Source organism: Podarcis raffonei, chromosome 13, assembly GCF_027172205.1.
Source record: "Podarcis raffonei isolate rPodRaf1 chromosome 13, rPodRaf1.pri, whole genome shotgun sequence".
Lineage (NCBI taxonomy): Eukaryota > Metazoa > Chordata > Lepidosauria > Squamata > Lacertidae > Podarcis > Podarcis raffonei.
In genome coordinates, this window is record NC_070614.1 from 38,672,412 (window position 1) to 38,700,034 (window position 27,623).

General features: G+C 44.9%; 2 protein-coding genes across 7 annotated transcripts in view; one reads left to right on the forward strand and one right to left on the reverse strand.

Moving 5' to 3' along the window:
- Nucleotides 1-2,930: 2,930 nt before the first annotated feature.
- Nucleotides 2,931-19,450, reverse strand: IZUMO1 (izumo sperm-oocyte fusion 1). 5 transcript variants are annotated; one of them, XM_053361267.1, is made up of 10 exons: nucleotides 19,361-19,450; nucleotides 19,032-19,221; nucleotides 16,122-16,196; nucleotides 13,351-13,434; nucleotides 12,611-12,631; nucleotides 9,416-9,526; nucleotides 8,128-8,228; nucleotides 5,978-6,128; nucleotides 3,768-3,939; nucleotides 2,931-3,161 (listed from the first exon to the last, which is right to left on the reverse strand). In XM_053361267.1, exons 2-10 carry the CDS (start codon nucleotides 19,072-19,074, stop codon nucleotides 3,062-3,064), a joined length of 858 nt encoding a protein of 285 aa, XP_053217242.1. In that variant the 5' UTR covers nucleotides 19,075-19,221; nucleotides 19,361-19,450; the 3' UTR covers nucleotides 2,931-3,061. The 5 variants fall into 5 exon arrangements, with proteins under 5 accessions (XP_053217242.1, XP_053217241.1, XP_053217239.1 ...); XM_053361266.1 differs by lacking the exon at nucleotides 19,361-19,450 and having other exon boundaries at nucleotides 19,032-19,327; XM_053361264.1 differs by lacking the exons at nucleotides 19,032-19,221; nucleotides 19,361-19,450 and adding an exon at nucleotides 18,151-18,489.
- Nucleotides 19,451-20,803: 1,353 nt separating this feature from the next.
- Nucleotides 20,804-27,623, forward strand: part of NTN5 (netrin 5) — a 40,323-nt gene continuing 33,503 nt past the window's right edge. The window contains exons 1-2 of one of the 2 annotated variants that reach the window (XM_053360859.1): nucleotides 20,804-21,760; nucleotides 22,802-22,907. The gene's annotated coding sequence lies outside the window, so the exon portion shown is untranslated. Of the gene's footprint in view, nucleotides 21,761-22,801; nucleotides 22,908-25,904; nucleotides 26,335-27,623 lie in introns of those variants that run through there. The other variant, XM_053360858.1, reaches the window with a different exon arrangement.

A 27,623-nucleotide genomic window follows, 5' to 3' on the forward strand; every position in this document is an offset into this window, starting at 1 on the left:
GGGGAAACTGGCAAGACTAAAGAAAAAACCTCCCAGACTCTTGCCTAGAAATCATGGGACAAACAGAAGTGTGAATAATAAGTCCTTAGTTTGGTGATAGTGGAGGAAATTCTCTGTTAGAATACCCTGGTCAGTGTGGATGAGCCCTGTGTTTCTCTGGAGTTTTTGGAAGAAGGTATGACAAGTTAAACTGAGATAATATTGCCAAACGTTTCAAAGCAAACATAGACTATTAGGGTGTGCCTGCTGCAGCTATACTCTCAAACTACTAGACCTACATAAAAACAGGACCCACTCTGTTGCAGAAAGCGGACTCACCCCGGTCTTGTCTCACACAAACAATATTCTCTTGAGGACCAAGTGCAGGGGAAATAACTTTTACTGCTTTGAAGTAGAAGGGGCTGTGCAGACTGTTGACAGGCTGGGCACCTATGACATCGTAAGTATAGCTTCCCCTCCCCAGAGCAGCCTTTCAGCCTCAGGTTTTAATGCATGCATGCATGCACACATATACATACATACATACATACATACATATCTGTAGTAAGAGAAAAAGACACTGTATACCAAAAGCATGCAGGAGAGGGCCAAAACTGCCAAGAAAATTTGCATTCCCCATAATTTGAACAGCAAAGGCGGAGGGAAGCTGAGCTCTCCCCCCGCAGTGGTCAAAGAGTGCTGGGTCCTCTTTTTTTATGTACCTCTGTCTGTAACCTCAGAACAGTTTGCTGCACCAGCCATTTCAGCTGTAAAACACTTTCACTTCTGTACTGTCCACACTGTTGACTTGCCAAGTTGCATTGTACGAAAGTGAAGGCAGTTTGAGAGTGTAGGCATTAAAGAAACACCCACTTCAAAGCACATACAGTGGAACCTCGGAAGTCAAACGTAATCCATTCCGGAAGGACGTTCGACTTCTGAAACGTTCAAATTCCGAGGCTCAGCTTCCAGCTGGCTGACAGCTAGGCTTTTTGCAGATCAGAAGCGGTGTTGGACGTTTGGATTCTGAGGAACGTTCGAAAATGGAACACTTCCAGGTTTTCGACGTTCGGAAGCCGAAACGTTCGGGAATGGAGCAGTTCGAGAACCAAGGTTCCATTGTACTCCTGTTGCCCGAGAGCCAACAGTGCACACAAGGCATCTGCCTGTGACTTTGCCCTCCTGGTAACATCATACATTTAACACACATGGTCCCCCCCCCCCAAAGAATCCTGGGAACCATAGTCTAAGGGTACTGGGAATTGTAGCTGCCATTCCCAGGGTTCTTTTTCTGGGGATGGAATGTGCTTGGAATGTGTGGCATGGGTGTGACATGGCGACTCATCGGCTAGGGTAAACCAGTCATAAGATGCGGGAGGCAGGGTCCTTGGCGTTCAGCATGCAGAATTGTGGGGTTCTGCTTATTTAAAAATCATCTAGCTGATTGTTCTCCACAAGCAGAAAAGCTGACATGGAAAAAGCCACCAAGTTAAGCCTGGCAAGGAAGATAGCCGTGTACCCTGTTCTTCCAACACAGACCTTCAGCATTGTAACCATCATCACCTTCCATCGCCTGCCGTCTCCAAATAAACACCATTTCTCGCTGCCTCAAATACAGGTGGATTGTCGTCGTTGTATTTTATAATACCCTCGTGGAATTGGCTTAGGTTGGTTCAAGGCGCTGTACAGGGCTTGTGTGGAGGAGAAACTCAGTAAGTCTGGAGAAATCATGCACGACACCCAAGAAGTTTAAGTGTTGGGATCAGCCAGGAAAAGAAGGCAGCAGCCCCCTGGTCTGTTGCAACGCCACGTCTTATGGGTGAGTACATGGGGCAGGAGAGTGGAAAAAGAAGGCTCCATATAATCTTCCTAGGTCCGATTATGGTTCCACTCCTCAGATAGCCTGCTGGTTCCTCTGAACGTGTCTTTGTTATAAGTGCTTCCTCTTCTGTCTTGCTGCTCCACAAGCCCCATGCTCTGGTGCCTGCCTGAATCCTTGTTCCAGTGCTACTTTGGATAGATTTTTCAGCTCCGTCCAGCTCCGTCTTAATCCTGCTGGGACTTGCACTCCCTGTGCACCCGGGTCTTTTGATAGCCCTGGTTTCCAGGCTCCTTGTACCTCTGTAGATCTTTCCTGCCTGCTTTCAAAGAACTCAAATTCTGACTTTCAGTCCCCTTAATAACACAGGCATGGAGGACCTTTGGCCTCTGAATGCTGATGGAAGTTGTAATTAAGGAACATCTGGAGGGCCACAGGTGCCCCACATCTGTCTTAATGGAACACACCATGGTTTGCCCTGCTTTCCCATAAAACATTAAATAAGTAAATATCAGACAGACCCAGTTGCTCTCTGTCCCCGCCCCAAGCATTATATTTATGAGGAGGTATTTAGACTGGTAAAACAGTGGGGAAAGGTTTGGGCACTTCTTCCCCACCCACCGTTTCTCCTTAAAGCTACTGTTCCTCAGAAAAAAAGCAACATTACGTGCTTCCTGCATTGCTACATCTGGGTCAATGGTTTCCCCCTTTCCAAACTTTTAGTCCTCCCCAGTAAGTACAGCAAGGGCACTTGCAGACTGTCAACAATCGTGGACTGGGATTCAATCACATTCCAGCAAATTCAGGCTAAGGAATTAAACCTGATTTGGAGCTCTTGTGCAACAAACCTCCTTCCTCAAAATAATGGACCTCGCAATAAAGGAATGAGGTCAAATAATGTGGGATTGATTAGGAAACGTTGCATCCGCCTCCCCATAAACAAATCGGGATGAATGTTGTTAAATAGCAAACTCAACCCTGACCAGCTTATTTGCAAATAATTCAGGCTGAACGTTCACCAGACAGGTTGTGTGGAAGCTGTTTGCAAGCCATCTCGGAGCCCTGACAGTTATGTCTTCCTGATGCCATCTTCATACTCTCCCACACAGAACCCAAGAGAGGCTTTTATCTATTAAAAGATATCCACTATCTTTATCAATTACTGTTAAATAAAGTAGACCAGCTAGTAGTACAATATAAGAGCACCTGTGGGCAGGAATCTGTGTCTGAAGAACTTGAAAAGGGGGGGGGGTGACTGAGACTTCACATTGCCACCAGCTCTGATGATCCACTCTCACTTTCATCATCGTCATCATCTTCCTCATCTTCTTCCCCCTTCTTACGACGAAAGTAAGCCAACAGGCTATAAAGTTAAAAGGGGTTATGGAGAAAGAAAGAATTAGATACTCAGTCAGCAGATTTCAAACTTTCTAGCTTCAGAGAATGCTTTCCTCAGGGCCTTGATCACTCACGAAACTCTATGTATGTGTCATGGAGCCCAAATATCTTGCAAAGGATTCTGGGAAGCTGCTTAGCATGAACAGACCTGACACAAGGCTTGAATCTGAGGTGGCTCCCGCCGGGAATGTAATCAAACATTTTTTGTTGTCCTTTTGATAGGATCTGAGGGAGCTTTTCTGCTGTTACTGATCCTCTTACAGAGAATTTACCAGGCATTCCCCACTCTCGCCTTATACACTGCTATGTGTACCTCTCCATCCACACACACACATGCACAAACACCTGAGGGTAGTCTATATCCATATGTCCGTCTTTTAGCCCTCTGGGATGGTGGTGCAACCTCAAGGGTGCCAGCTGACCTGCTGAGTAGGGCGTTGTGTTATTTCCAAGCTTAAAGGGGGCATTTGGGAACAGAGGCTCTCAAGATGGAGGGGTGGACCTGGCGTACCCTAGTGTTAACCTATTACCAGTCACCCTCGGGGTGCCATCCCAGCTCCCCAGGACTCACAATGCAAGAACGATGAAGACAAACAAGCCGCCTGTGCCCCCAATCACTATCCAAACGGAGAAGTCGGCTTGAGGGGGTGGAGCCCTGGATGAGATCCCCAAGGCAAGGGGGACTGTCATCGTTGTGTGTGACGGCCGGGGGAACCACGTGGTCTTCCCAACTGCAGGCACCACTGAAGAAAAGAGATTAGAAAGAGAAGGTCCTTCAATCAATATATCAGCTAGATGAATTAGTTAAAAACTCCTTAAAATAACCTTTTAAAAGGCATCCCTGATTAAGTAGACAATGCTTTTTACACACACACACACACACACACACACACACACACACACAGAGAGAGAGAGAGAGAGAGAGAGATATTTTAATATAGGTTCTTATAAAGACTGATGGGTGCCATCTTAGATGATGATGATGATGATGATGATAATAATAATAATAAATTTTTATTTATACCCTGCCTTCCCCAGCCAAGACCGGGCTCAAGGCAGCTAACACCAGGTATAAAAACAATTGATTAAAATACAACTTAAAAACAAGATTAAAATATATAGATGAGGCGATCCTCTTTCCCTCTCACACTGGTAAGAACGTCTCTTCTTCCTCCGGACCTCCTTTTTATTGTGTGTTCATGATGCCATGTGATCATGATGCTGTTGGGGGAGGGGGAGTCACACTTAATCCTATGTTTGTGCCTGGGAAAAGTTTCAGGGCGCTCGCACTGCTTCATTTCCAATCAGTGCACAACCTGTCACTTCCTGCTGAAATCCTGTAACTTTTTATACCACCAATAATAAAGCAGGATTAATCTACTAGTACTGTAGTGCACTATCACTGTGTCAAGAACATGCTGCAGAATTCACCCACACAGAAACAGCAGTTTGTAGGGGGACCTAGGATGGAGTCTTCTGTTACATACAGGCAGCAACCATTTTGCACAGGGGTTCCATTCCTGGCCACCTCCCCCTGCATGTCGGTGGAGTGTGCAAAAGCCCACTCCGCCCCGTTCTGGTCGGTCGCGCATCAACTAGATGTGTGCAATATGGTCGCTGCCTGTATGTGCAACATCGAATGGCAAATATAAAATACATTTTATATTCAAAACTATTATTTAGCCAAATGCAAGCATGCAGACATAATTAGTTAAACCTATTTTTTATTTGTTCAATAAGGCTACATCCCTAAACACACCAAGGAATAAGTTTCACTAAACTCAATGGGACGTACTTCTGCATAAGCACGTATGGCTATCTGGGATGCATTACTATACCTTGCCTTGAGTTTCAACTGCCCCCCTGCTGGCTATTTGCCAGTACTACAGCTCTGCAAAGTAAAACGAAAGCTAGTTGATCTTAACAGAGGCTACTAGATAGATCCCTTTGGCCATATAACTACAGCAGGCAACATGGTTCTGAGGTGAAATGCATGTTCTCCATCTGCTCTATTGAAAAGTCAGCTCCATCAGGCTCTTTCCTCAACTTTCACCAGCAGCCAGTTCATCAGGCAATTGGAGACAGAGACAGATGAGACAAGAATTCTGTAGCTGAGAAATAGTGCCTGAGGGGTTTTTGCCTGCCTGCCTGCCTGCCTGCCTTCCTATCCCTTTTCCTTTTGTGTCATGTCCTTTAGAGTGCAAGCCTCTCTGGGAGACTTTTTGGTTAAAAAAAAGAGAATTTTAAAAAAATGCTTCAATTTTATTTTTTAAAAATGTACATATAAGGTGAAAATTCCCTATCCATTTCCACTTAAACAACATCAGGCAGCAGGCCTGTGAAAGTCTATGGGACCTTGGAAAGCTACTGCCAGTCGGAGTAGACAGTTTGGGACTAGGTGGATCAACGGGTCAACATCCTCCCGAGAATGCATGAGGAGGCCTTGCGAACTATGTGGGATAACCTTAAACTCCAATGCCCCTGGCGCCCAAACACGCACTGCCATCTACTCATTTAGGCACATGTGAGGAGGGGTTCTCTGCACATGCACAGTTGCACTGCTCATGAGGGGCTGACGATTGCCCCTTGCATAGAGGAGCCTTCCATGCATGAGACTCAGTACGTGTGCTGACCCCTTCTCACATGTTAGTGGCGTGGTGGTGGGGGGCTAACCTATGTAGTCACATGTGTACTTTGAACATGGTGTGTGTGTGTGTGTTGGGGGGATGTTATCTGAGCCCTTTAACGTAGTCCACTCTTCCCCATATTCACTTAACTTACCTTGTACTAGGAAGTCAAGGTAGCCAGAAACAGTTCCCTTCAAATCTGCCATATCGCACCGGTATCTGCCCGAGTCATTTACGTTCACCTCCTTCTTTACCAGAAAGGAATCCATACTGCTGGTCATCGGTTGCAGCTTGCCTTTCACTACCTAAGAAGAAGGGTTGCATTTGGACACTAGCATTGAGAAAGAAGTGGCTTTTCGTGCATGTACAGTCATACCTCGGGTTGAATGTGCTTCGGGATGAGCGCGTTACTTCCGGGTTTCGTCGCTTGTGCATGCACAGACGCTCAAAATGACGCACAGACACGGGTTACGTTTGCTTCTAGATGCGAACAGGGCTCCAGAACGGATCCCGTTTGCATCTAGAGGTACCACTGTATGTGTTTTCCTGCTGACAGGAACCCCTGCAAAGCTGTCTTTGACTCCAGCCCACCACTGTCCATGTTCAAATCCAATGCCAGGCCCCCACAGGGAGTTGGAGCACCACAGAGAGCCCCAGCTGAACAACTCGCTTCAACAATAGTTGAAAGCAGAACGAGCCCTTCTAAGAATCTGCCTCTCAACTCAGCGGCGTAGTTAGCTGCTCAGGTGCCCAGTGCCTCTCTGCAGCCTCCCCCTCAGCTGTAGGGCAGCTGAGGGAGAGGCGGTGGGCAGATGCAAGTTCCATGCTGCCGTTTCAGGCTGTGCTGAGCCTGCGGGCGCTCAAGGCCCCACGTCACTCCCAGGAGAGACGCGTGGCTCAGGCAATAAGTGCCAGCCTCCGCGGTGTGACGCCTAGTTCCAGCCAGGTTTTGTTGCATTTGTTGACTGAACTAAAAAGTTTTGTGAGCCCTTTTTAAAAAACTCATATTTTTGTCATTTTGTCACCCGCCCCCCTCAGTGATGACACCTGAGGCGACCTGCACCCACTGCACCCCCTTTCCTCCACCACTGTCTAGACTACCTTTTCCAGGCTCTGCCCCCTTGTGGATAACTTAAAAGATGGGCACACCTTCTCTGTTCTATAGCCTCCTTCCCAGGGTGCTCCCTGGAGCACTAGACTGTGAGATGCAGCAGGAGACATTTGGTTCCTCCGGCTCCGGTGTGTGAAAGGATCCCTGGCTCTAGACCTACTGACCCTGGCGATCTTGGTGCTTGTTCAGTGGGGTCCCATCTGTCAGCCCCAGGTTCTGTGATCTCCTGCTCTTCAGCATCAGATTTGGAGCCCTGAACCTGGTCTGACTGCATAGCTGAGGACACTGCAGCCTTTGACGCCAAACCTCCATCGATAACTAGATTCTGCGGTTGTACAACCACCCATAATAGTAATGGGGGATTTTGTTTCTGGGCCAAATTCTGATTAAGGCCCTAAATGGCTTGGGACCCGAATACCAGAAGGAGCACCTCCCCCTTCCCATATTGTAAGATTCTCAAAGGAAACTCTTTCCCATCTTCCATCGCTGGGCGAGATGTGTGCTGCCGTTATGTGGGAGAGAGCCCTTCCCTTAGAAGCCCAACTGGCACAAGGCTAAGACTTACTTGTTTGCCCAGACATTTTAGTTAGCTGGTTGTTGGTTTAGTGTGCTCTGTGGCTGTTATTGTTGCGTATTTTATTGTTTTGTTTATTTTGGGTGCCTGCTGCACAGACAAAGGGTGAGTTATAAATATTAGTCGTTATCAGCATCAGATAATATATTTTCCACACTGGTTTGAACTCCAACTTATTTCCTTGTTAAAGTGAGGTCCAGAGTGGTGTAGTGGTTCAAAGTGTTGGACTAGGGTCCCCAGATGTTGTTGGACTACAACTCCCATCATCCCTGACCACTGGTCATGCTGGCTAGGAATGATGGGAGTTGTAGTCCAACAGCATCTGGGGACCCACAGGTTCAGAAACACTGTAAGGAGACCCAAGTCTCTACTGAGGCATGAAGCTCACAGAGGTTGTGGCCACCTGTCACACTCTCTGCACTTAACAAGGTTGTCATGAGCATAAAAAAGGGGGCACATGTATGTCGCCCTGAACCCTGCAGCATGAAAATGTGATTGACACATAAGCTAACCCTTGGCATGGGTGGGGAGTTACAGGTCAAAAATCAGTGGCAGTAGATTTTTGGGGAGGCAAGTGGGCTGGCAAAGGGGAAGGCCACTTCTCAGAGGCACTGCCTACCCGGTAGAAGATGTATTTCTTCACACTTTGACTAAACTTGTGCCACTGCAGAGCACAATCCAGAACCAGATCTTCATCCATTTCCACTTGTATCCTCCTTTCTGCAAAATCCAAGTATCCAAAATCTGTTCTTCTAGGTACTTAACATTTAATCCACTACTGCCCGCCACATATGCAACATTATCATTGATTGCCCACAAGTAAAACCGTTAGAACATACAAACAGCACTCTAAGAAGGCACCTTTTTTTACTTATACAGGGACACGTTGTTAGTTGTTGCTATTATTTAAAGCGTTTGTACCCTGCTCTTCAGCCAAAAAGAGAGTGGCTTACATATAGTCAAAACAAGACAGTCCCTATGATATAGAGCCCAGCAAAGCCATCACCTAAGTAGTAATGGGACTGGCAGGGAAGGAAGGAGCCTGCTGGGGATTATTGTGTTCAAGGTGGAGGAAGGGTATTGGTGAAGGGCTTGGTGGAGAAATCTGGGAGCTGGGATTTTATTCTCAGGGCAGGATGAGTTGGGTGGTCACTTGGGCATCACCAAAGAGAGAGAGAGGGAGAGAGAGAGAGAGAGAGAGAGAGAGAGAGAGAGAGAGAGTCACATATTCACATAAAATGTGCATGTGCTCATTTATATAATAGATGCAAATTAGAAAAACAACCTGGTCCACCATAGTGGGGGAAACTGAGTAGGTGACTTGCGTGCCTGCTCAGCCTGTTGCCCAGGTATTGCTAAGGATGGATAGACAACCTATGGTTGCTCTCTGGTCTTATGGTTTTTTAAAAACAGACATCCCTTGGGCAGAAGATTCCTGCATCGCAGGGGGTTAGACTAGATGACCCTAGGGGTCCCTTCCAACTCTTTGATTCTATGATTCTAAGGACACTAGCTGCATACAACTTCCCTCCACTGCCTGTCAGAAGCCATTGCAAGGTTTGGATTGGAGGAGGGGAGCTCTCCCATTTGGTCCCAAAAGTTCTGAATTCCCACCCCAAAAATTGTAGCTCACCTGGGGAGAAGGGCAACATGGCCGTATTCCACTGTCAAGCCCAGTGGAAGCTTGTCCCCTAGGGTGAATGGGGCACTACTCTGCCAACTTCAGTCTCCTCCCCTCAGCCAATGTTCCCCTTCCTGCTTGCCTTCTTACTTACAAGTAGTCCCAGTGGGTCCGTTTAGACTGGCCTCGGGCATCTTTCTCTTGAATCTCAATCCTGCCAGGCCCTGTCTTCTGCCACAGATTTGTAGGCCCCAAACTGAGCCTGCTCCCTTTTCTCAGCTCTTACCTCCACACCGGTATTTCTTGTTGCATGTGTAAGTCCGTACGAGGCACGTGAAGCAATGAGTAAGCACGTAGCTCATCACACCTGCAGAACGAGAGGACCAGAAGGAGGGTTCTGGGTTCGGGCAGAAGGAGGGTGAACTGGAGAGAAGGTGACAGATAGTGGGACAAGCACAGCAATCTGGCTCACCAAACACAAACTCCCCCGGGAACAAATCTCTTGGGAATAAATGATGGCACTACAAGAAGAAGAGGAGGAGGAGGAGTTTGGATTTGATATCCCGCTTTATCATTAGAGTCTGGTCTGGGACCGTAATCAATTCAGTTCAAATGATGGCAGTGGCCTTGTGCAGCTCCTGTTCATTACTGCTTTGAGGCTGGAACATAGGGGTCACCAACTGATTCTATGCCTCCACCCCTCTGGTCTGCCCCACTCCTACACCTATAACAACAGAAAGTAGTGCATGTGTGAAGATAAGCATTGCCATCCTGGGTTTAGCACAATGGTGTTAGCAAAAAACAACAACAACCCAGCTTGCCCGTCATTTTAAATATAACTCAAACACCCTGACACTGAAATTTCATAATAAACTGCTGGGTCAGGCCAATGGCCAGCATCCTGTTCTCACTGTGGCCAACCAGATGCCTATGGGAAGCCTGCGGAAAGCAGGATGTGATCACAAGAGCACTTTCCCCTTCTGCTGTTTCCAGCCACTGGTATTCAGGAGCATCACTGCCACCTGAAGGCAAAGCATAGTGAAGGGGAGTGAAAGCATTCAGGACAAGAAAGGTAATAGTTTTTATTTGCTACTGATCAATAAGGGAGACTCTTACCAGTTCAGCATATCAGAGTGAGAGCACTCGTGGTACCGGGTGTGGAGTGTAAAGCAGTCAATTCACTCTCTCTACTACCCACCAAACTCAAACCTAATCAAGGAGTCAGCTATACAGCTGCAAATAAAACGTTTTAAGTGTGTTTTAAGTGCAATATACAATGTGACACTAGATGGCGGTGGTGAGCCTCATGGAAAATTCAATGGTGTTGTGTTTGTTTGTTTTTTTTAAAAAAAAACGCTTTAAAAAAAGAAGAAGCCTTTTCAGAACAGTTCTCATATGTGGGTAGATTCCACCCAAGTCATCCTTGGCACATCTAGATTTGATTTCCTCAAAGGCCCTAACAGAAAAAGCTCCACACCTGAGGCACTGACACCAAGTGTAGTCACTTTAGTACTCACTGGCATTACTTAAGGTAAGAGTGAGCAGATCTCTTAGCATACCTCTGGCTGATTTGCAGTAGATCTGCAATTGTTTAACAACAGCAATAGGGTTTCCGCCCCCTTTAAATTAGGCTGCTAAGACTAAGAAAGCTTGGAAGATGACATGGAATGGAGTTTCGGGTGAAAGGATGCTGAGCTTGGTTCAGGTACAGAGAACAAAGTCTGTGCTTTGTTCCTTCTGTTCCTATTTCTTCCACTGCCACCTCTGTTTCTGCCTTTCTGTTTCTCTAATTTCTCAACCAGGATAGCTATGCTGCTTCTAGCCAGCAATGCTTCTGTTCCGTTCTAACTTCCCACTCTAAACTAGCTAGCTGTATTCATGTCTATCTGGCACTCAACACCTTCCTCTTATCCCTATAGACTTTTAGATTTAACTCCAAAGCCACCAGTCCAACTGGAGTGTGTGTGTGTGTGTGTGTGTGTGTGAGAGAGAGAGAGAGAGAGAGAGAGAGAGAGAGAGAGAGAGAGAGAGAGAGAGACTAACAAAACAGAAATTTTAAATTCTTATATGAAACATTTTGGCTTCTGCCTTCTTTATTCTTCTTTATGCTTTGGTTTGTTGCTTGGTTTTAATTGACCATAGCAGCAGTTTAATTTGCCCCATTGTGTGCATTGACTCTTGAGCATATCAGTTGGATACACGTGGACAAGGGCATCCCTTTACATATGTAGACCATCGTTGTGCTGTAACATAATATTGCTGTTAATGGCAGATCCACAGGAGCCGGCTGATAAGCTATCAGCTCTAATAACGCAGAACTCTCCTGGGGCTTGTTTCGTGTATTAACTAGGTGGGAGGGTTTGGCTGATCATTTGGGGTTTCTGCCTCTGGCAGCAAAAGGCCTCAAGAGACTCCTGAGGGAAGGAGCCATAGTTCAATCGCAGAGTACATGCTTTGAATGTAGATGTCCCCAGATCTGGTCCTGGCATGCCTAGCTAGAACAATCAGATTGCATGTGAAATGAATGACTTTTCTCTGTCTGAGACCCTGGAGAGCTGCTGCCAGGGAATGTAAACAACAGTACCTCAGGTAAGGCTTCCTCTGACCGGGGAAGCCTATGCATGTAAGCACTGATTTGCAGCCATTTTGTTCTCAGGTAGGAGGAATTGATCCATTTACCCCAGACATCTGGCAGGTGTTACCTCCCTCTCCAACATCTGGCAGGAGAAAGTCGGAACACTTCTGCAATAGCCCCTCTCTGATAAGGAAGTCTTGAAAGACAGAGAATGGCTTTTTCCCTGCTCCACTTACAACAGGATCTCTTCCTTATAAAGGAGGTGCCATACCTGTCCAGGTATGGTCGAGAACCAGAAATCCAGGACATGCCAACTTTAGCAGTCAAAACCGCTTTGACTAACTTTAGCGGTCAAAACCGCTAAAAAGATTGTGACGGGCTTGAAATTGTATGGCTGCAGAGACACAATACTTTGAAAGCACATACTTTCCCTAAAATAAGTATGAGTGCTACAGTTTAAGGGCTTGTGGGAATTGTAACTCTGTGAAGGGCAGACAATAGTGCTCCTAACTGATAAAGACCTACAGATTACACACCTGGTAGCCAAATTTGCTCTGGCAGCTAAGAAGCTCCGTTCTGGATATGTTAATGCTCTCTAATTTTAAATTTTTATGCTGTAAACTTTTTATAGGGTATGTTGTGTGATTTTAAAGGAAAGCCTTGCCTTGCTCTCTGCTGTACACTGTAAGGCCTTTGGCTATGCACACACACACACAAAATCTAAATGTTGAGGGGTTAGAAAATGACAGAGAATCATGTGGATGGGCATGAATTGAACTGTGAACTGTATGTGAACCAAACTAGTTCATTTCTCAAAGGGCTGAACGTGAACTAGAATTAGTTCCTTTGGGGACAGGTCGAACTAATTCCTTTTAAAAATGAACTCTCTAAGTTCATTTTACTCACCGCATTCATTGCTGCAATAATCTGCAAAGAGAAAGAAGGAAGGAAGTTGGCAGTTGCGTGTGTCTGTACACCCCCCTCCGCCCACACACCATTGTCAGTAACCCAGTTAGGATTGCCAACTTTTGAACTGGCCCCTGCAGACCTTCCCTTACAGCTGATCTGGTCAGCATCTATTTAACTTCAGAGGATGAGCGGGTGTTTGTATGGTGCAAAGGGAGAAAGAAGGACCTATAACCCCTATCTAAAGGTAAAGGACCCCTGACAGTTAAGTCCAGTTGTGAACGACTCTGGGGTTGTGGCGCTCATCTTACTTTACTGGCCGAGGGAGCCAATGTTTGTCCACAGACAGTTTTTTCCGGGTCATGTGGCCAGCATGACTAAGCCGCTTCTGGCGAAACCAGAGCAGCGCATGGAAATGCCGTTTACCATCCCACCGGAGCGGTACCTATTTATCTACTTGCAGTTTGACGTGCTTTTGAACTGCTAGGTGGGCAGAAGCAGGGACCGAGCAACGGCAGCTCACCCCGTCACGGGGATTCAAACCGTCGACTTTCCGATTGGCAAGCCCAAGGCTCAGTGGTTTAGACCACAGCGCCACCCACGTCCCATATAACTCCTATCTACAACTATTCATTTTATTTTTCTATTACTAACTAGGGACTGCTACCCTTGCCTGCCTCACCTGCCAACCCCTTCACCCACCCGCCCCATATGGCTCAGCCAAGCTATGCACAGCTTACATGTTGCAACTCTGGGCAATAGCTCGTGAAAAACAGTCAGTAGCTTCTGAAAACACGAATCCATCTCTTTATGAAGCTGAGCCTCTGCAAAGGAAAAGGAAACGGTAAGAGCAGGAGGTCTAGGTGGGCTCCATGTTTCACAGGGCTCTTGGACAAGACACCCACCCTGGGGCCCCCTCCGTCAGGAAGCTGACCTCCTCATGGTCATGTTTACCAGCTCCTCCTCCTCTTCCCCATGGTTGCTGCCAACAGAGGCTGGCCCATTCAGGCTAATGGGGCACTGCCCTACCAACCTCAATCTGCCAGGCCTTCCCGTCTTCTTACTGTAGCCTTATTGGAGTTCACTGATTGGGTCTGCGTTGCTCCAGGACAGGAGGAAGGAAGTCAAAATGACACCGAGGTTGGTTCAAAGAAAGAGTTTATTCTGCTCTCCGGATAGCAGAAGGCACTTGCGTGATTAGTCCCCAGCAAGTCCAAAGAAATGACAGGTTTCATGCAGTTTATATATCCTCCAGGCACCCTCTCACTCCTCCCCTAGGAGCCCAACCACGTCGGCCTGTGTACGCAGGTTGACATCACATATGTTCCTGCTCTGGTACTCTCAACCATAAAAGGGTCTTCCTTCCTGTACTTCTGACCATAAAAGGATCTTCCTCTTCCTACTCTTATCTGGGAGGACATCATAATCTCCGGGAACACGCTTTTGGCGTTTTCCCCGGACATTGGTCTTGCGCGTATTTTGTGGTCAGCACACAAGATAAAGTTCTGACGTGTTTTCTTTGTTCCCCTGGAGAGCCAAGGCCATCCCTTGCCTGTCCTGATAAAGGACAGAACTGTTTATGCAGTTGTGTCCTTATTATGGTTTTGCTACCCAAGAAACCAGAGGCCTTCCTTTTGGGCATGGTTGGCCAACGGGTGCCAAAGAAAGACAGAACATTTTTTATGTATGCAACAACAGCAGCAAGAATACTTCTCGCCAAGTATTGGAAGACACAAGATCTACCCACCGTGGAAGAATGGCAGATGCAAGTGATCGACTACATGGAGATGGCTGAAATGACTGGCAGAATCCGTGACCAGGGAGAAGAACTGATGGAACAGGACTGGAAAAAGTTTAAGGACTATTTACAAAAACACTGCAAAATGTTTGAATGTTAATATGATGTGGGAAGTGAAGGTAACAGGGCTTGTGGGATTTGGTTAAATGTGAATGAAAAGAAGAATGTTAAAAAGGAGAAGGGGTTATGAACAGAATAATATTATGTCATAGTATATAAGATGAGGAATGGGTTAAAACAATGGAAAATTGGGACATAATAATTAGAAGAATATAATTTAAGCATGGTTTAAATAAGGGTTTGAATTAGCTGAATTTGATTGGAAGAAAGAGGAACACAAAAAAGGGAGATGTGAGGAGGTCAGGACAGAGGGGTATGGAATTTTGTAAATTTAAAAAAGTGGATTTTTCTTTTTTCTCTTTTTCTGTTTTTTTTGTTTGTTATATATTTCTGTTTTTTATGTGAGCTTTATTTAATGCAACGATCTATCTGAAATGATGAATTTTTTGATTTGTAAAACTTGACCTGTTGAGCCACATTTTACATTCCCCCCCTTTATTTTATGGGAAATAGGACTGGGATCATTATTTCGTTTATTTTTGAGCCAAGAGCTTGTGGAGTGGAAATTTATTCTAAAAGTGTTGTTTGTTTTTTTAAGACAGTGTGCCTATTTGTCATTTTACGGATCCACTGTTTCCCTTGGCAACTGCTCTGGTGCCACTCTCCCTCCCAAGGTGCTGCTTCTTTCTCCTTCCTCCAGAGTAGTTACATGGGTGAGTCCACCCAATCAAGAATCCTAAAGTGAAAATAATGTCATGAGGCCATATAATGAATCATATTTGGCTGGATGATGGTGTCAATGAGGGCAAGTGAGGCCAATTTAAATAAGCAACTGAATAGCGCAAAAATTAATCCAAAGAGGTGTCTGTATACATGCAGGCTAACACCCCACTCCATTCTTGTGGGAATGGGCTATAAGCAGAGTTTTGATGAATGTGTTTATTGTGAGATTGGAGCTCTTAGTGGATGCGCATTGTTTACTGTGTCCATACAATGTTCTGAGCTTCAGAAGAAGTTTCAGGAGTTTTGTTAGGTGGGCAGCCAAAGTTGTTGAGCTTCTTTTGGGAAATCACAGGTAAAAATACCCCCATTGCAGGGAGCCAGCTTTCGGGGGGGGGGCGTCATCTGCTGGGGGTGGGGCAACTGAATCTAAATTGATTTAGTACTTTCAATGCTACGCCCATGATGCCAGCCTGCATTTCTCCCCTGTTTAAATCAGATTTTCCCTTTCGGTGGGAAATCCTCTGTGTGTTTGTCTTTAATGTTATGAATAACCCACTTGGAAGTTTAAAGTCCCATCTGGAAGCACTCATAGACTGATTTGTCAACACAGTACCTACCCAGTAGATAGCGGTGCACTATATTGAAGAAACCACCAGATGGCGACGCCTAGTTGATTGTGAGGTAAAAGGCACTGAAAGATTTACAGTGTAAAAGACTGGGCAACAATCGGCCAGATATATGAATGAGCTGGGCAGCCAAAGCAAAGCTATCTTGACCTACATTTGAGGAGCATGCCTTCAGAGGCTGCACCAGACGCTTTGCTGAATACATTCGAATATACATACATGCAACATATTACAGCCATTTGGAAGAAAACAGTCATATATTCCTGATGGCCATGTGATACCATTCATTTTAGCATATCTCTACCTTTAACTTCATTTTCCATGATGTGTTTCAAACAGCGTTTGAAGTGGGCACCTAAGTCTGCCAGCGAAAAGTCATCTGAAGAGAATGGAGGGGGGGGATACAGTTAGGGGGGAAATAGCCAGCTTCATTCCATCTTTTTTTATTCTGAATTGCCTTGCGAATCACTGAGCGCTGTCTGCCTCCTTCCCCATAAAGCTTTCCTGCAGGGCCTGATGTAGAAGCCAGGCACCTCCACAGATAAGAGGTGTATAATGCCTTTGAACATGGAGTTTTTGTTCAGAGCAATTGCAGCTTATTTCCCTCTTCCTTCCATTGTTTTTCTCCCTATTACTGTATGTCTGCATGTTAATATGTATTTATTATGCATACAATCCCATGTAAACCTGGGAGTTAAATCCCACCGGAGTCAATATTTATTCAATCAAATCTCTATGCAATCCTTCAAAATAAACCCCAGGGCAGCTCACACAAAACTATACAGACATAAGACCATAACGTATGCCTGCAGGTTCAGGCCAGTGGCTCTTCTCACAGTGGCTGACCAGAACATAGCCGTTCCAGCTACCAGCCATTGATAGCCTTTATCTTCCATTAATTTCTCTAATCCTCTTTTAAAACCAGCCAAGTCGGTGTCGTTACTGCTTTCTGAGGGAGCAAGTTCCACAGTTTAGCTATGCACTGTGTGAAGAAGTACTTAGAATCCTTGAACTGTGGCGTTGGAAGGGATCCAGTGGATCACCTAGTCCATCATTCAGCTTGACTGGATGTCCATGAGTTCCAATGTTAGGAGAGAGGGAGAAGGAAGTCCCTCCACTTTTTCCATGTCATGCACGATTGTTGAAACTGCTATCATGTGGCCTCTTATAGGAGCGTAAGAACTCAACGATAACTCAGCTAACTTCTTGTGACTCGAATAAAAGGCGTAGGAATATGCCAGAGCAGATTGGCGTCCCATCTTTCTTTCCTCTGAATTAGATTTAGAGCACAGCATCCTCTGAATTAGATTTAGAGCACAGCATCAAGAGAAGAACAATAAGATTTAAACCCAGATCGAAAGCACACCACACACAAAAGCACTGTAAAATAAAAATTCAGCAGTGACGGCCACCAGTCATCAAATTGTCAATTTACTAAACCAAAGGCCTCAGTCAGGACACTTTCTCGCCTGAGGTGAAGGCCAGTATGGTGGCCCCAGTATGGCGGCTGCTCTCCTCAGTTCCACACACAAAGGTTTTTTTACCACAGACTAGCTTAGGGGGCACATGGCAGGCCAGGCCACAAGCACCTGTCTCTGTCCTCCACAACCTGGACTCCATCCCTCAGTCACCCTCCACTTAACTGTGGGATTAGCCCTCTTTAGCCAAACCATGAGCTCAAGGACGAAAAAGCCAGGTTGGCCTGCCTAGGGAGGATTTTTTTGATGACTGAAATATTCTACTATCTCCTATCTACCTGCCAAACCTCAGGTGGTGGATAGGTACAGCATCTCCTTAAATTAAACCTCCACTGTCCTGTTACACACACACACACAAACACATGTTGAAAATATATTGCTTAAGTCATCCTAGCTGATTCATATCCTTCTTTCCTAGGGAAGTGAGTGTCTGTGAGGGGGGTGAGGTTACCTGTCAGGGAGGCCTTTTTTCAGGCCTTACCTGGCAGGAAATAATTTACCTCAGAGTCCTAGATTTTGAGGCTGATTCATGGCTGGGTCCCCAGCCCAAACTGCCTTCTGCACTCTCTGTTTAATTTCGTCGCATCTAGGATATGCCATAAGCTACTAGGTTTTGTTGACTGGACCTCTAACATTTTAATACTAAGGGCAGGGCAATTTATGCAGTTCATATGATAATATGCTATCCAGCCCACAACCTGTACAATTAAAATTCCAATGCTAAAAAAAATGCATGCAGATCCTATTAAGGGATGCAGAGGTCAGAGGGGTGCCTTTGGACCCTGGTATTCTTAATATTCGCCCCCCAAAATCATGGGTTCCCTGGCAGGAGCACTGGGATGGGTGCAGCCATACCAATAACAGCCATGTATTTTTTTTGATTGATTTCCTGATGAGGGAGCTCTTCTAAGAAATTATCCAAGTCTGCCTTCAGTTTTGTTTTGAGCTGTGGGTTCCAGAAGAGATGCTTGTCCAGGTAGATATCTTTGAATTCCTTCACAACTGCCATGGCATCTGCATTGCATTTCAGGCATCCATGGGATCCTGCAATGTCCTGGGCTATTAGCCAAAACACCAGCCAAGGCATCACCCTTTGCTGTGGTTGTCAGAAAGGAGCCTTGGCCTGCGTTGAGGTGATGTCATAGCTATGACATCACAAAGCCCACATGTTCTCAACCAATGTAATAATAATCACGGTTGAAATTCAAATTCAAAGCATTCCTGCCCTGCTCTTCAGCTGAAAAAGCATCTTACAAAGATCAGTAATAAGCCAGCCCTTTCCTATGGATTTACAATATGAAAGACCTGACACAAAAGGAAAAAGTGATTAGGAAATACTTTTCCTCATTTTTCCCCTCTTTGGCCAAATAGGACCCAGGGAAAGGAGAGGGGAGAAGGCACCGGGGGGAAAAGAGAAATGGGGCTTTATATCCATTTCCCAGTTACCAGTGATACTTCAAAAACAGGTAGCATACAAACCGTACATTGGAAAACACACCTAAAGCACACACACCACAAAATAATTCTGGAAGCTGTGGTTTATCCCTCACAGAGCCACCATACCCAACACTTGTAAGAAACTACAGTCACCAGGATTCTATGGGAATAGAGGTACTTTAAATAAGCTTTAAACATATAGTGCATATGCAGCTCCTGAGATGCAGATATTCACAATGGTACAACGACTAGCACAGAAGGCCAGGGTAGTCATATATCTCACTGTAGGCCACACATACTTGTATTATTTTGGTGGCAGCTGTCTCTGATATGCTGCACCATCAAATACAGGCCATATAGTCAGGTCCTCAGTTTGTTGCCCATCTGTTGGTGAGGATTTGTCCTTCCAGTGTTCTAGGATCAGTCTCTTTGCAGTTGTGAGGGCTCTCAGAAACCACTTACATTGTCCATCAGTCGACTCTCACAACACTGGAATATATTTCACAATTAAATGGGTATAATTAAAGCTTAAAGCAAGTACTTGATACCAAATTAATATGGTCCGTAACCTGTGCCCAGAAAAAGAAGCAATCATGGAGCACATGTAAATAATGTATATTAAACTCACTTGATCTATGCTGTTACTGTAAATAAACAGCTGATGCAACCAGCATCTCTTTTCTGAGGGGACAAAGAGGAATTCAATAAATTTGGAAGAGCAGTTTCTGTTGGATTCAGCATAATATTATGAAGGGGTTTTTTTATTAAAAAAAATCAAATTAATTGAAAACAAAGCCAATTGTGATTGTCTGCCTGTTCATTGTTTTTCATGAAGGAGTTCATTCAACTTACTCATTCAGGGGTACCATGGCCAGCGGGTTTGCCACAATCACTTTCTCCGCCCTGCCCTAATAACATTTTTTCATAATGCAATAAAATTAAAAACATTTTTTTAAAAAAACAACAGCAGGAAGATTAAAATAAAATGCAGAATCCATGAAATCACTCTTAGATAATCCTGCAGATGACTCCCAGGCATATTGGGAGCTAGTGTGAAATAGCGGTTAGCATGTGCACACACATTTGCACATTTGACTGCAGTTTTAATACAGACGATAACCATTTTGCGCCAGGTTCCATTCCTGGCCCCTGCACACCTTGGTAGAGTGTGCATAAGCCCAGCCCGCCCAGCCCCGTTACGTTCTGCCCCTGTTACACCCCCATTCTGCCCTCTTCTGGGTCCAAAAGGGCCACGTGTTGGTGGTTGTACGTCAATTGAATGCACCCAAAATGGTTGCCGCCTGTATATTAAGCCCCATCTCTGCATAAGACCTGCCAGTTTACCATTTAAAATAGTTTTTACCAATGCCTCCGTAGCAAATGCAACCACTCCCAGCATTCTGGGAGCCATCTTGCCCTTCTTCCTCAGAGCAAGAGGCATCATGAGCGGCAAACGCTCTTCAAAACCCTTGCCAAGGCTGCTAAAAAGTCTGAATTGTAAGCTAACTTTGTACAGTATCCCGGCTTGCAGTCCTGGCTTACAGGGCGAGTGCCAACACCAGTTTTCCCATGATGTCATAGTGATCGGTGATGGTAAATGATTATTTAAACTGGGGGAGTAGGGAAGGAATCATAACCCATAAGGGGAGGAGAGGAAGGAGCTTGCCTGAGGCTGTGTACACACTTATACCTTTAAAGAACCTTCGGAGCACATTCTTTCCCTTAACAACAACAACAACAACAACAATTTATTTATACCCTGCCCTCCCTGGCCAGAGGCGGGCTCAGGGCGGCTAACACCAATAAAATCACAGTAAAAACACAATGGGGTGAAAGCGGGGGGAGAAAAAGAAAGGGGGGGGAAACCAATTTAAAATACAGGTTAAAATGCAATTTAAAATGCAGCCTCATTTTAAAATAGCTGATAAATCAAGACCATAAAGGGAGGGAAACATAAGGGTCAGACCGAGTCCAAACCAAAGGCCAGGCGGAACAGCTCTGTCTTGCAGGCCATGCGGAAAGATGTTAAGTACCGCAGGGCCCTAGTCCCTTGTGACAGAGCGTCCCACCACGTCGGGACCAGTGCTGAAAAGGCCCTGGCCCTAGTTGAAACCAATCTGACCTCCTTTAGGCTTGGTACCTCCAAAGTGTTGTTATCAAGGAATTCTGGAACTTGTAGTTTACCCTTCACAGAGTTACAATTCCCAGAAACCTTTAATAACCTACAGGGCCCAGAATTCTTTGAAGGGGTGGGGAATGTGCTTCAAACGTGCTTCGAAGATATCGTGTGTACACAGCCTGAGGCTCATCCCCATAGCGCCAATCCATAGTTTAGCATTTAAAATGGGCCTGGTTCAAGATGTGTGTTGGACTGCCCCCTTATTATAATGCTTCTCCCTCATCCCCCCCCCCATTCCCAGCTGACCCTGAGGAGGTCAGTTCCCCAAAGGCCTCCTCTCTCTTCACTTGGCCCAACCCGACCCGCCACGCCTCATCATCTTGTAAATTCCTGGGCCGTGTCACCCTTTCATCGCATCTTGTATATCGGGGCTCTGGGACCACCTGGCCTTGTGGGGTCAGAATAACTGCGGTCACGGTCTGCTCTGCATTAATTAACCTTTGATCCTTAACGGGCACCCCGGGGGAGGAGAGGCGGGAGAGCCTCGTAAAAACAACAGGGAGATTAATGGCAAGCAAGCAATTTCACTTTCAAGACTTTGGGACAGCTGAGGGGGGCGGCGAAAGGAGCCCATCGGACGGGTTTTGAGGGCGGGTGGAAAGGGGGCTTGTGCAGCAGTCTGGGAACCGGGGAAACCTATCAGGCTGTAATAGCAAGAAGAAACCCTGTGAGCAGGGTTGCCAACTGATGGAGGGGGAAGCAGCCTGGCCTGCTCCTGCGCCCTTGACGCCAGTTTGATTTGCAGAAATCAGCAGAAGAAGCTTTTTTCTCAGCATCAGGATAAACTTTACCAACTGTGTGAAAAGCACAGCTGCAGAGGCCGGCTGGAAAGTTGGCGACCCCGATGCAGTGAGTCTAGATTACTTTACTTGGCTCCAGGGCATAGTTTTAGAATTTGATCTTAAATTGTACATTGCAGGCATGAAAACATCTGAAGATCATTGTATGTTGGGATTTATTTCTACTGAATCCATTAACTCAAATTATGCATTAATATTAGAAGCACTACATACATAGCTTCTTGGGCCCAAACCTAATTATTAATCACAGTGCTTTTTTTCTTAAAAAATGTTTAGGGGTACTCTCATTTTCCTACTCATTTTGAAATACTGGCCCTCAATAAGGCCAGACTTAGATTCACAAAATGTTTAGGGGTATGCATACCCCTGCGTCCCCCCAGAAAAAAAGCACTGATTAATCATTAGCATCTTATTTGTGAGTTTTTCTGATATTTTCAAAGGCCTCTGTGCCATTTCCCTCTCCCTTTCTAGTTTAGTTTTAATTGATCTGACAGCTATTTAATTGATAATATGTTTCAGCAGAATCCTATACATGTTTTCTTTGAAATAAGCCCCTCCCCACTATGGGGCTTCTTCTCTTGTGCATTTAGGATTAATATGGCATTGTTAATCAGGTGGTGTTTTTTTTTAATTCCTGCTTTTTTCTGGTTGCAAATTCACTTTCTCCGCTATAAAGTATTATCTTGTGCTATCAGGTGCTTAGATATGTTTAACCGATTATTTAATTTTAAATTTACTGAATGAAACCAAATAATTAAACGGGCATTACCAACATCTCAATATAGTTTCTTTTTAAAGGATTTTTTTTAAGGATATGAAAAGATGGGTTTGATAACTTTAGTAAGCAATTTAATAAGCAAAAGTGACACTTGGTATTAGGAATGTGGGAAAATGTCAGTTTCAGGTTCTCATTTTTCCAACAATAAATTTAGTTCTCCACATTCTCATATCACACACACACACACACTTTGTGAAAATTCACAAGCTTTTCTCCTAATATGCACATTATTGCAAAGCAATTTTCTATCATGTACTCCATTTTTCTATGTTATTTTCACTTATATGTATTTATCTTCACACTTTGCCCTAGGGTATGCAATTACTTGGCTGGAGAACCGCGTTGCAAAATCCGGAGGCGTTTAAATGTTGAAGGATGCTGTTTCAGTTTATGAATTGTTTTGGAACATGAGAATTAGGTAAGTTCACCTTTAAACGCAAATTGAATAGCATTTCTCCCTCATTCCCACTTGATGGAAGGAAATTTCGCTTTGGGAGTCTTTAAGACTAATCCCTATTATTGTCAGATAAAAAAAAGGCAAACTGGATTTAAAACGAACAAGTGAAACCCCCGCAAGTGTTGTTTATTTAAGATAACTTACACCCTGTCTTTCAGCTGAAAAATACTGTAGTCAAGGAGGCTGACAGGAAATTCGTACAAGTCTTTTTAACAAAAAAAACAAAAAACAATTATAAAGTCATGTTTTGGAACAGGCATTGGATGTGGCCCTCCAGACGTTGGACTACAACTCCCTTCATCCCTGACCACTGGCCATGCTGGCTGGGGCTGCTGGGACTTGGAGTCCAACAGAATCTGGATGGCAACAGGTTTCTACATTCTTGCTAAATGGAAGAGCAAGGTATTCCAGCACTGACCTCAGCCAGAAATTATCCACTTCACTTGCCTGTTGCTGTGGTTGCTAGAAGGAAAGCTGGCTGCTAGAGGGAAAGCTGGACCAATTTCTCTCAGATATGACAACTAGGGATTGAAGTCTCTGAATATATTTATTCTGTGCTACCTGTGTCTCTGTTCATTCATAAATCCGTTTCGTTATTTCCACATTAATCTGGAATTTTTTAAAAGATGCATGAAAATCCCAATTTAAATATGAATCTAAATTTGTATCCTTGAATAGATTTTCTCAGAAAATATATGTTGTAGATTTTCTTGCAAACTCCACATATATTTAATCAAATGTAAACTTTGGGAAAGTGGGAAATCCAAAGGATATCTATTTTCTGATCCACTCATTAAAGCTTGGGAGGTGCAGTACAAGAATTCCTCAGGCATCCCTGATGACAACTATCTGCTTTGGATACAAAATGGAAGGAAAACCTTAATAATAATAATAATAATTTATTTATAGCCTACCCATCTGGCCGGCTTTCCCCAGCCACTCTGGGCAGCTCCCAACAGAATATTAAACAGAATAAAGCTTCAAACATTAAAAACTTCCCTAAACAGGGCTGCCTTCAGATGTCTTCTAAAAGTCAGGTAGAATCTGAGGTATGAATGTAATCCTCTGCACCCTAATTTGAGTAAATCCCACTGAAGTCAGTGATAATTATTTTAGAGCAGCATTCACCAACCCAGGGCTGGCCTGTTCATGAGGCGGAGTGAGGCTCCACCTGCCCTGCCGCCGCCACCACCACCACTGCCAGAGAAGCGGCAACGGTAGCAGTTTCCACGAGATCTCTCCAGAAACTGCCACTGCTGCTTCAAGGGCAAGGCCACACAACACAGCAGTGGCATCAGCAGAGTGACGGTACCTTCTGGTTTCACTTCAAGCAACAAAACGGGATGCACCAGCCTGTGCCCTCTATGTGTTTTAGACTATAGCTCTAATCAGCGTCAGCCAGCACAGCCATGCTGCTTGGGGCTGATGGAAGTTGTAGTCCAAAACATCAGGAGAGCAGATCAGCAAAGGCTGTTATAGAGGGACATGCATGGGATCGGGGCTTCAGGTTTCTTTTTTCAGCATATTGGGCATAGGTGGATGGAACTGGTGTGTCTCTGTGTGGACTGCTGCCACAGCTATTTATGACAGTCCTGTTTTTTAATCAGTGCTGGAGCAGTGGGGGATTGAAACTGTGTTTCAGACCTCAATTATTCTGCTGACTCAAGCTTGCAAGTGTGTCTTTCTCACTTGTGCTATATTTTGGTTTTGCTTTCATGTAGCTTCATATTGGACGCTACTGCATTTTATTTATTTATTTTGAGATTTCAGACCAATGGTACCCTTGAACGGTGTGAAAAATATTTAAGAGATTGCGATTGCTCTCATTTCTTACTTAGAAAGTAAATGTTCCCATTAAAAAAATGGGTTTTATATTTGGTAATTCATTAACTCCACAGGCAATTATTTAGTTGCCACCATTGTGTTCCAAATACTGATTTACCCTACTATGATTATGCAACACTGGGTACATTTAGATAATGAATTTGATTTTTTAAAAAATGATTTTATATAGGTAAGTCCAGATGACCCTGGAGGCTGTTGGTAGGTACCTTTCCAGAGAAGGGAAATGTAGGATGGGGTGGAGTTTCAGATTGAAGGCGGTGCCTTTTCTAATTTGAAGCTCCACCCCATTACTCTGTACACTCGTCCTCTGAAATGGCACATGGTCATTTGGACTTACACACCTCAAACCGGACTTCAAATAATTCCACTGCAGCAGAGAGTGAGGCAATGTAGTTTTGGGTAGAAGGCAAACGGCTGTGGCAGAGAAACAGTGCTGAATGTGGCAAAAACAGGATGGAACGAAAAAGGTTCCTTCTTACATCCTTAGCAACTATGCGACAGCACAAACCTGTGCATGTTTCTTTAGCAGTAAGTCCCAGTAATTCAGTAATTGAGCAGTAATTCAACGGGCCTCGTTCCCGTTGTCCCAGGTGAGCCGGCACAGTATTGCCACCTCTCTTCCTCCCTGCAACCCCCATTTTATGCAGTTCCTCTTTCCTGACCTGCGGGATGGGAGCGGAAAGTAACGTTCTTCAGCAAAAGCTCGATGAGTTGCTACACCATGCCCCCTTCCCATAGCCATCATCTCATAGCCATCAGGCCCCTCCCAGATGACCTTTTTAATTACATTTGTGATATTTGTGCTCATGATCTATCGGGATGGTCGTATACGATCCTGCTTTTGATACTGTTTGTGCCTGCCAAAGGTTTGGAGTGTCCACACGGCTTCATTTCCAACCAGCGCATATCCCGTCATGTGTTTGTCTGAGAAAGAGAGCATAACTCTCTTTGTCTCTCAACTTTTTCACATGTCTCCAACCTGGGTTTATTTCACGGTTCGTGGCAATGCATGGATCCATTTGCCTTATGCTCCCCTTTCTCATTCTCTCTCTCTCTCTTCTATGCCATCTGCCCACCTGTCCGCATGTGTTTGGGGATCTGTCTTCTCGGGGCGTCCCCCCCCGACACACTGTTTATCACTGTCAGAAGCCCACTCGCTCAGTCCAGTTCCATCAGGGAATGTAGCAACCACAGATCAAAGCCCTAGAGTTCTGGAAAGCTCTTTCACCACCAGTGGCTCATGGTTCCAGGCCTGGGTGAGAAACCTGAACATCCAGGCTTGCATAGCTCATTAATGCTTCAACAGATTATTGGAGGCTCTATTTCCCCTTCCCCATCAGTGGATCCAATCTGACTCCATGGGGCGACCGTCTGCCATTTACCCAAGGGCTTGTAAAACTCGCCAAACTTCCTCATAAACTCCCAGCAAAGAAGGTTTCATTTTTAAGAAACTCCAGCCCAGCTGATATCAGATTCCAGGAACCTCGGTGGAGAAGAGTGGTGGACGCGGTCTCCAGACACAAGCAATCGGGGGGGTAAAAAGGTTGGTTTGCTATCATCGCTGTATTGTGTCACTATGTTATTGTATCACATTGAGGGGTTCCCCCCCTGCATTCTTTTCCCTAATGCATGATAAATCCTAGCGCAAGCAGCATGCGCAGCCAAACCCGAAAAATGCGATCAGAGAAATATTTAAGGCAGCAAAGTCTGCAGCATTCGCGTGGATATGTTATCTGCATTATATCGGCCTTACCGATGTTTTGTGGAATAATGGGAGGTAGATAATACCCCAGCTAGCAAATGCAACAGAATGCGGACATGGTTATTGGAGATCGAGATGTGTGGCACCAGAAGCCTGCAGTGTTTATATTGCAGCATTATCCAAATGAAGCCATAATATCTCAGCTGACGCAGGCAAGGAAAATTATGTAGTCAGAGATTAGCCAAGCGATCAAGACAGCTAATGTGCCGGAGTTTAAATCGCTAAATATATCCATAGTTACAGCAGACCTTTGGTAATAAAATGTGTAATAGATGCCGGGAGATGTGACTGGTGTTGTAGCTAGTGGCTCATTAGTTGTTTATATGCTTGGGCTCAGTGACAGTTTTGTGGAGAACCAGGAGAGCTTTTTAAGGTTTCCTGAAATGTATTTTTTGTGTGGTGGTGGGGGAGTTCCCCCAAGTGTTTGAATCTCAAAACTTGCAAATATTCCATCTCTTGTCCCTCCGTCTTCCTGAAATCCCGGGGAAATCTTGAGTTGTCCCAAGTGACATGTTGAAATTATTATGACCTTCCGTTTAATGTTTTGTTAGTTTATTACATTCACCGCAGCTCACAAAATGAACAGGAGCTGGGCTGAGTAGTCTGCTAGCGTGAGCGATTGCTCTGGCTATGGCAGCTTTATGTTGATGTTAGCTAGCCAATTTCGGTGTAATGGATTCTATATTGCTTCAATACACACAAAAATATTTGTCGTTACATGTTATGCAGGGGTTGCAACTTATATATGCAGTAGCTTCCGCTATACATTTCGTGCGCCTTTGGAGAGAATTTGTTTTGAAATCATTGCGGTTTTTGAGGGTGAGGAGGAGAATCTCATCTAACCTATCTGTACTCAGTTTGATTACATTAACAATTTGGTGAAAATCCATTACACAGCCATAACATATTCAAACTTGGAGCAGGCAAGTTTTCTTGCTGCTGACATTGGATCCTCACTAACGTGTTTGTTGAAAATGCACTGAGGAAAAAATACGTTTTAAAACTGTAAAGTTTCACCTCATTTAAATTAAAATGGGCTTAAAACACCACCACATTACTGCTTTGCTGAC

What these genes read in the sequence shown, in the direction of transcription:
- IZUMO1 (XM_053361264.1), bottom strand. Translation starts at nt 18,382, where the DNA reads ATGCCTTGGCTGGTGTTTTGGCTAATAGCCCAGGACATTGCAGGATCC. An exon ending in ATTGCCCAGAGTTGCAACAT is followed by an intron (nt 12,632 to 13,350) that starts GTAAGCTGTGCA and finishes TTCTCTTTGCAG; the next exon opens with ATTATTGCAGCAATGAATGC. An exon ending in GTCTTCATCGTTCTTGCATT is followed by an intron (nt 3,162 to 3,767) that starts GTGAGTCCTGGG and finishes TTAACTTTATAG; the next exon opens with CCTGTTGGCTTACTTTCGTC.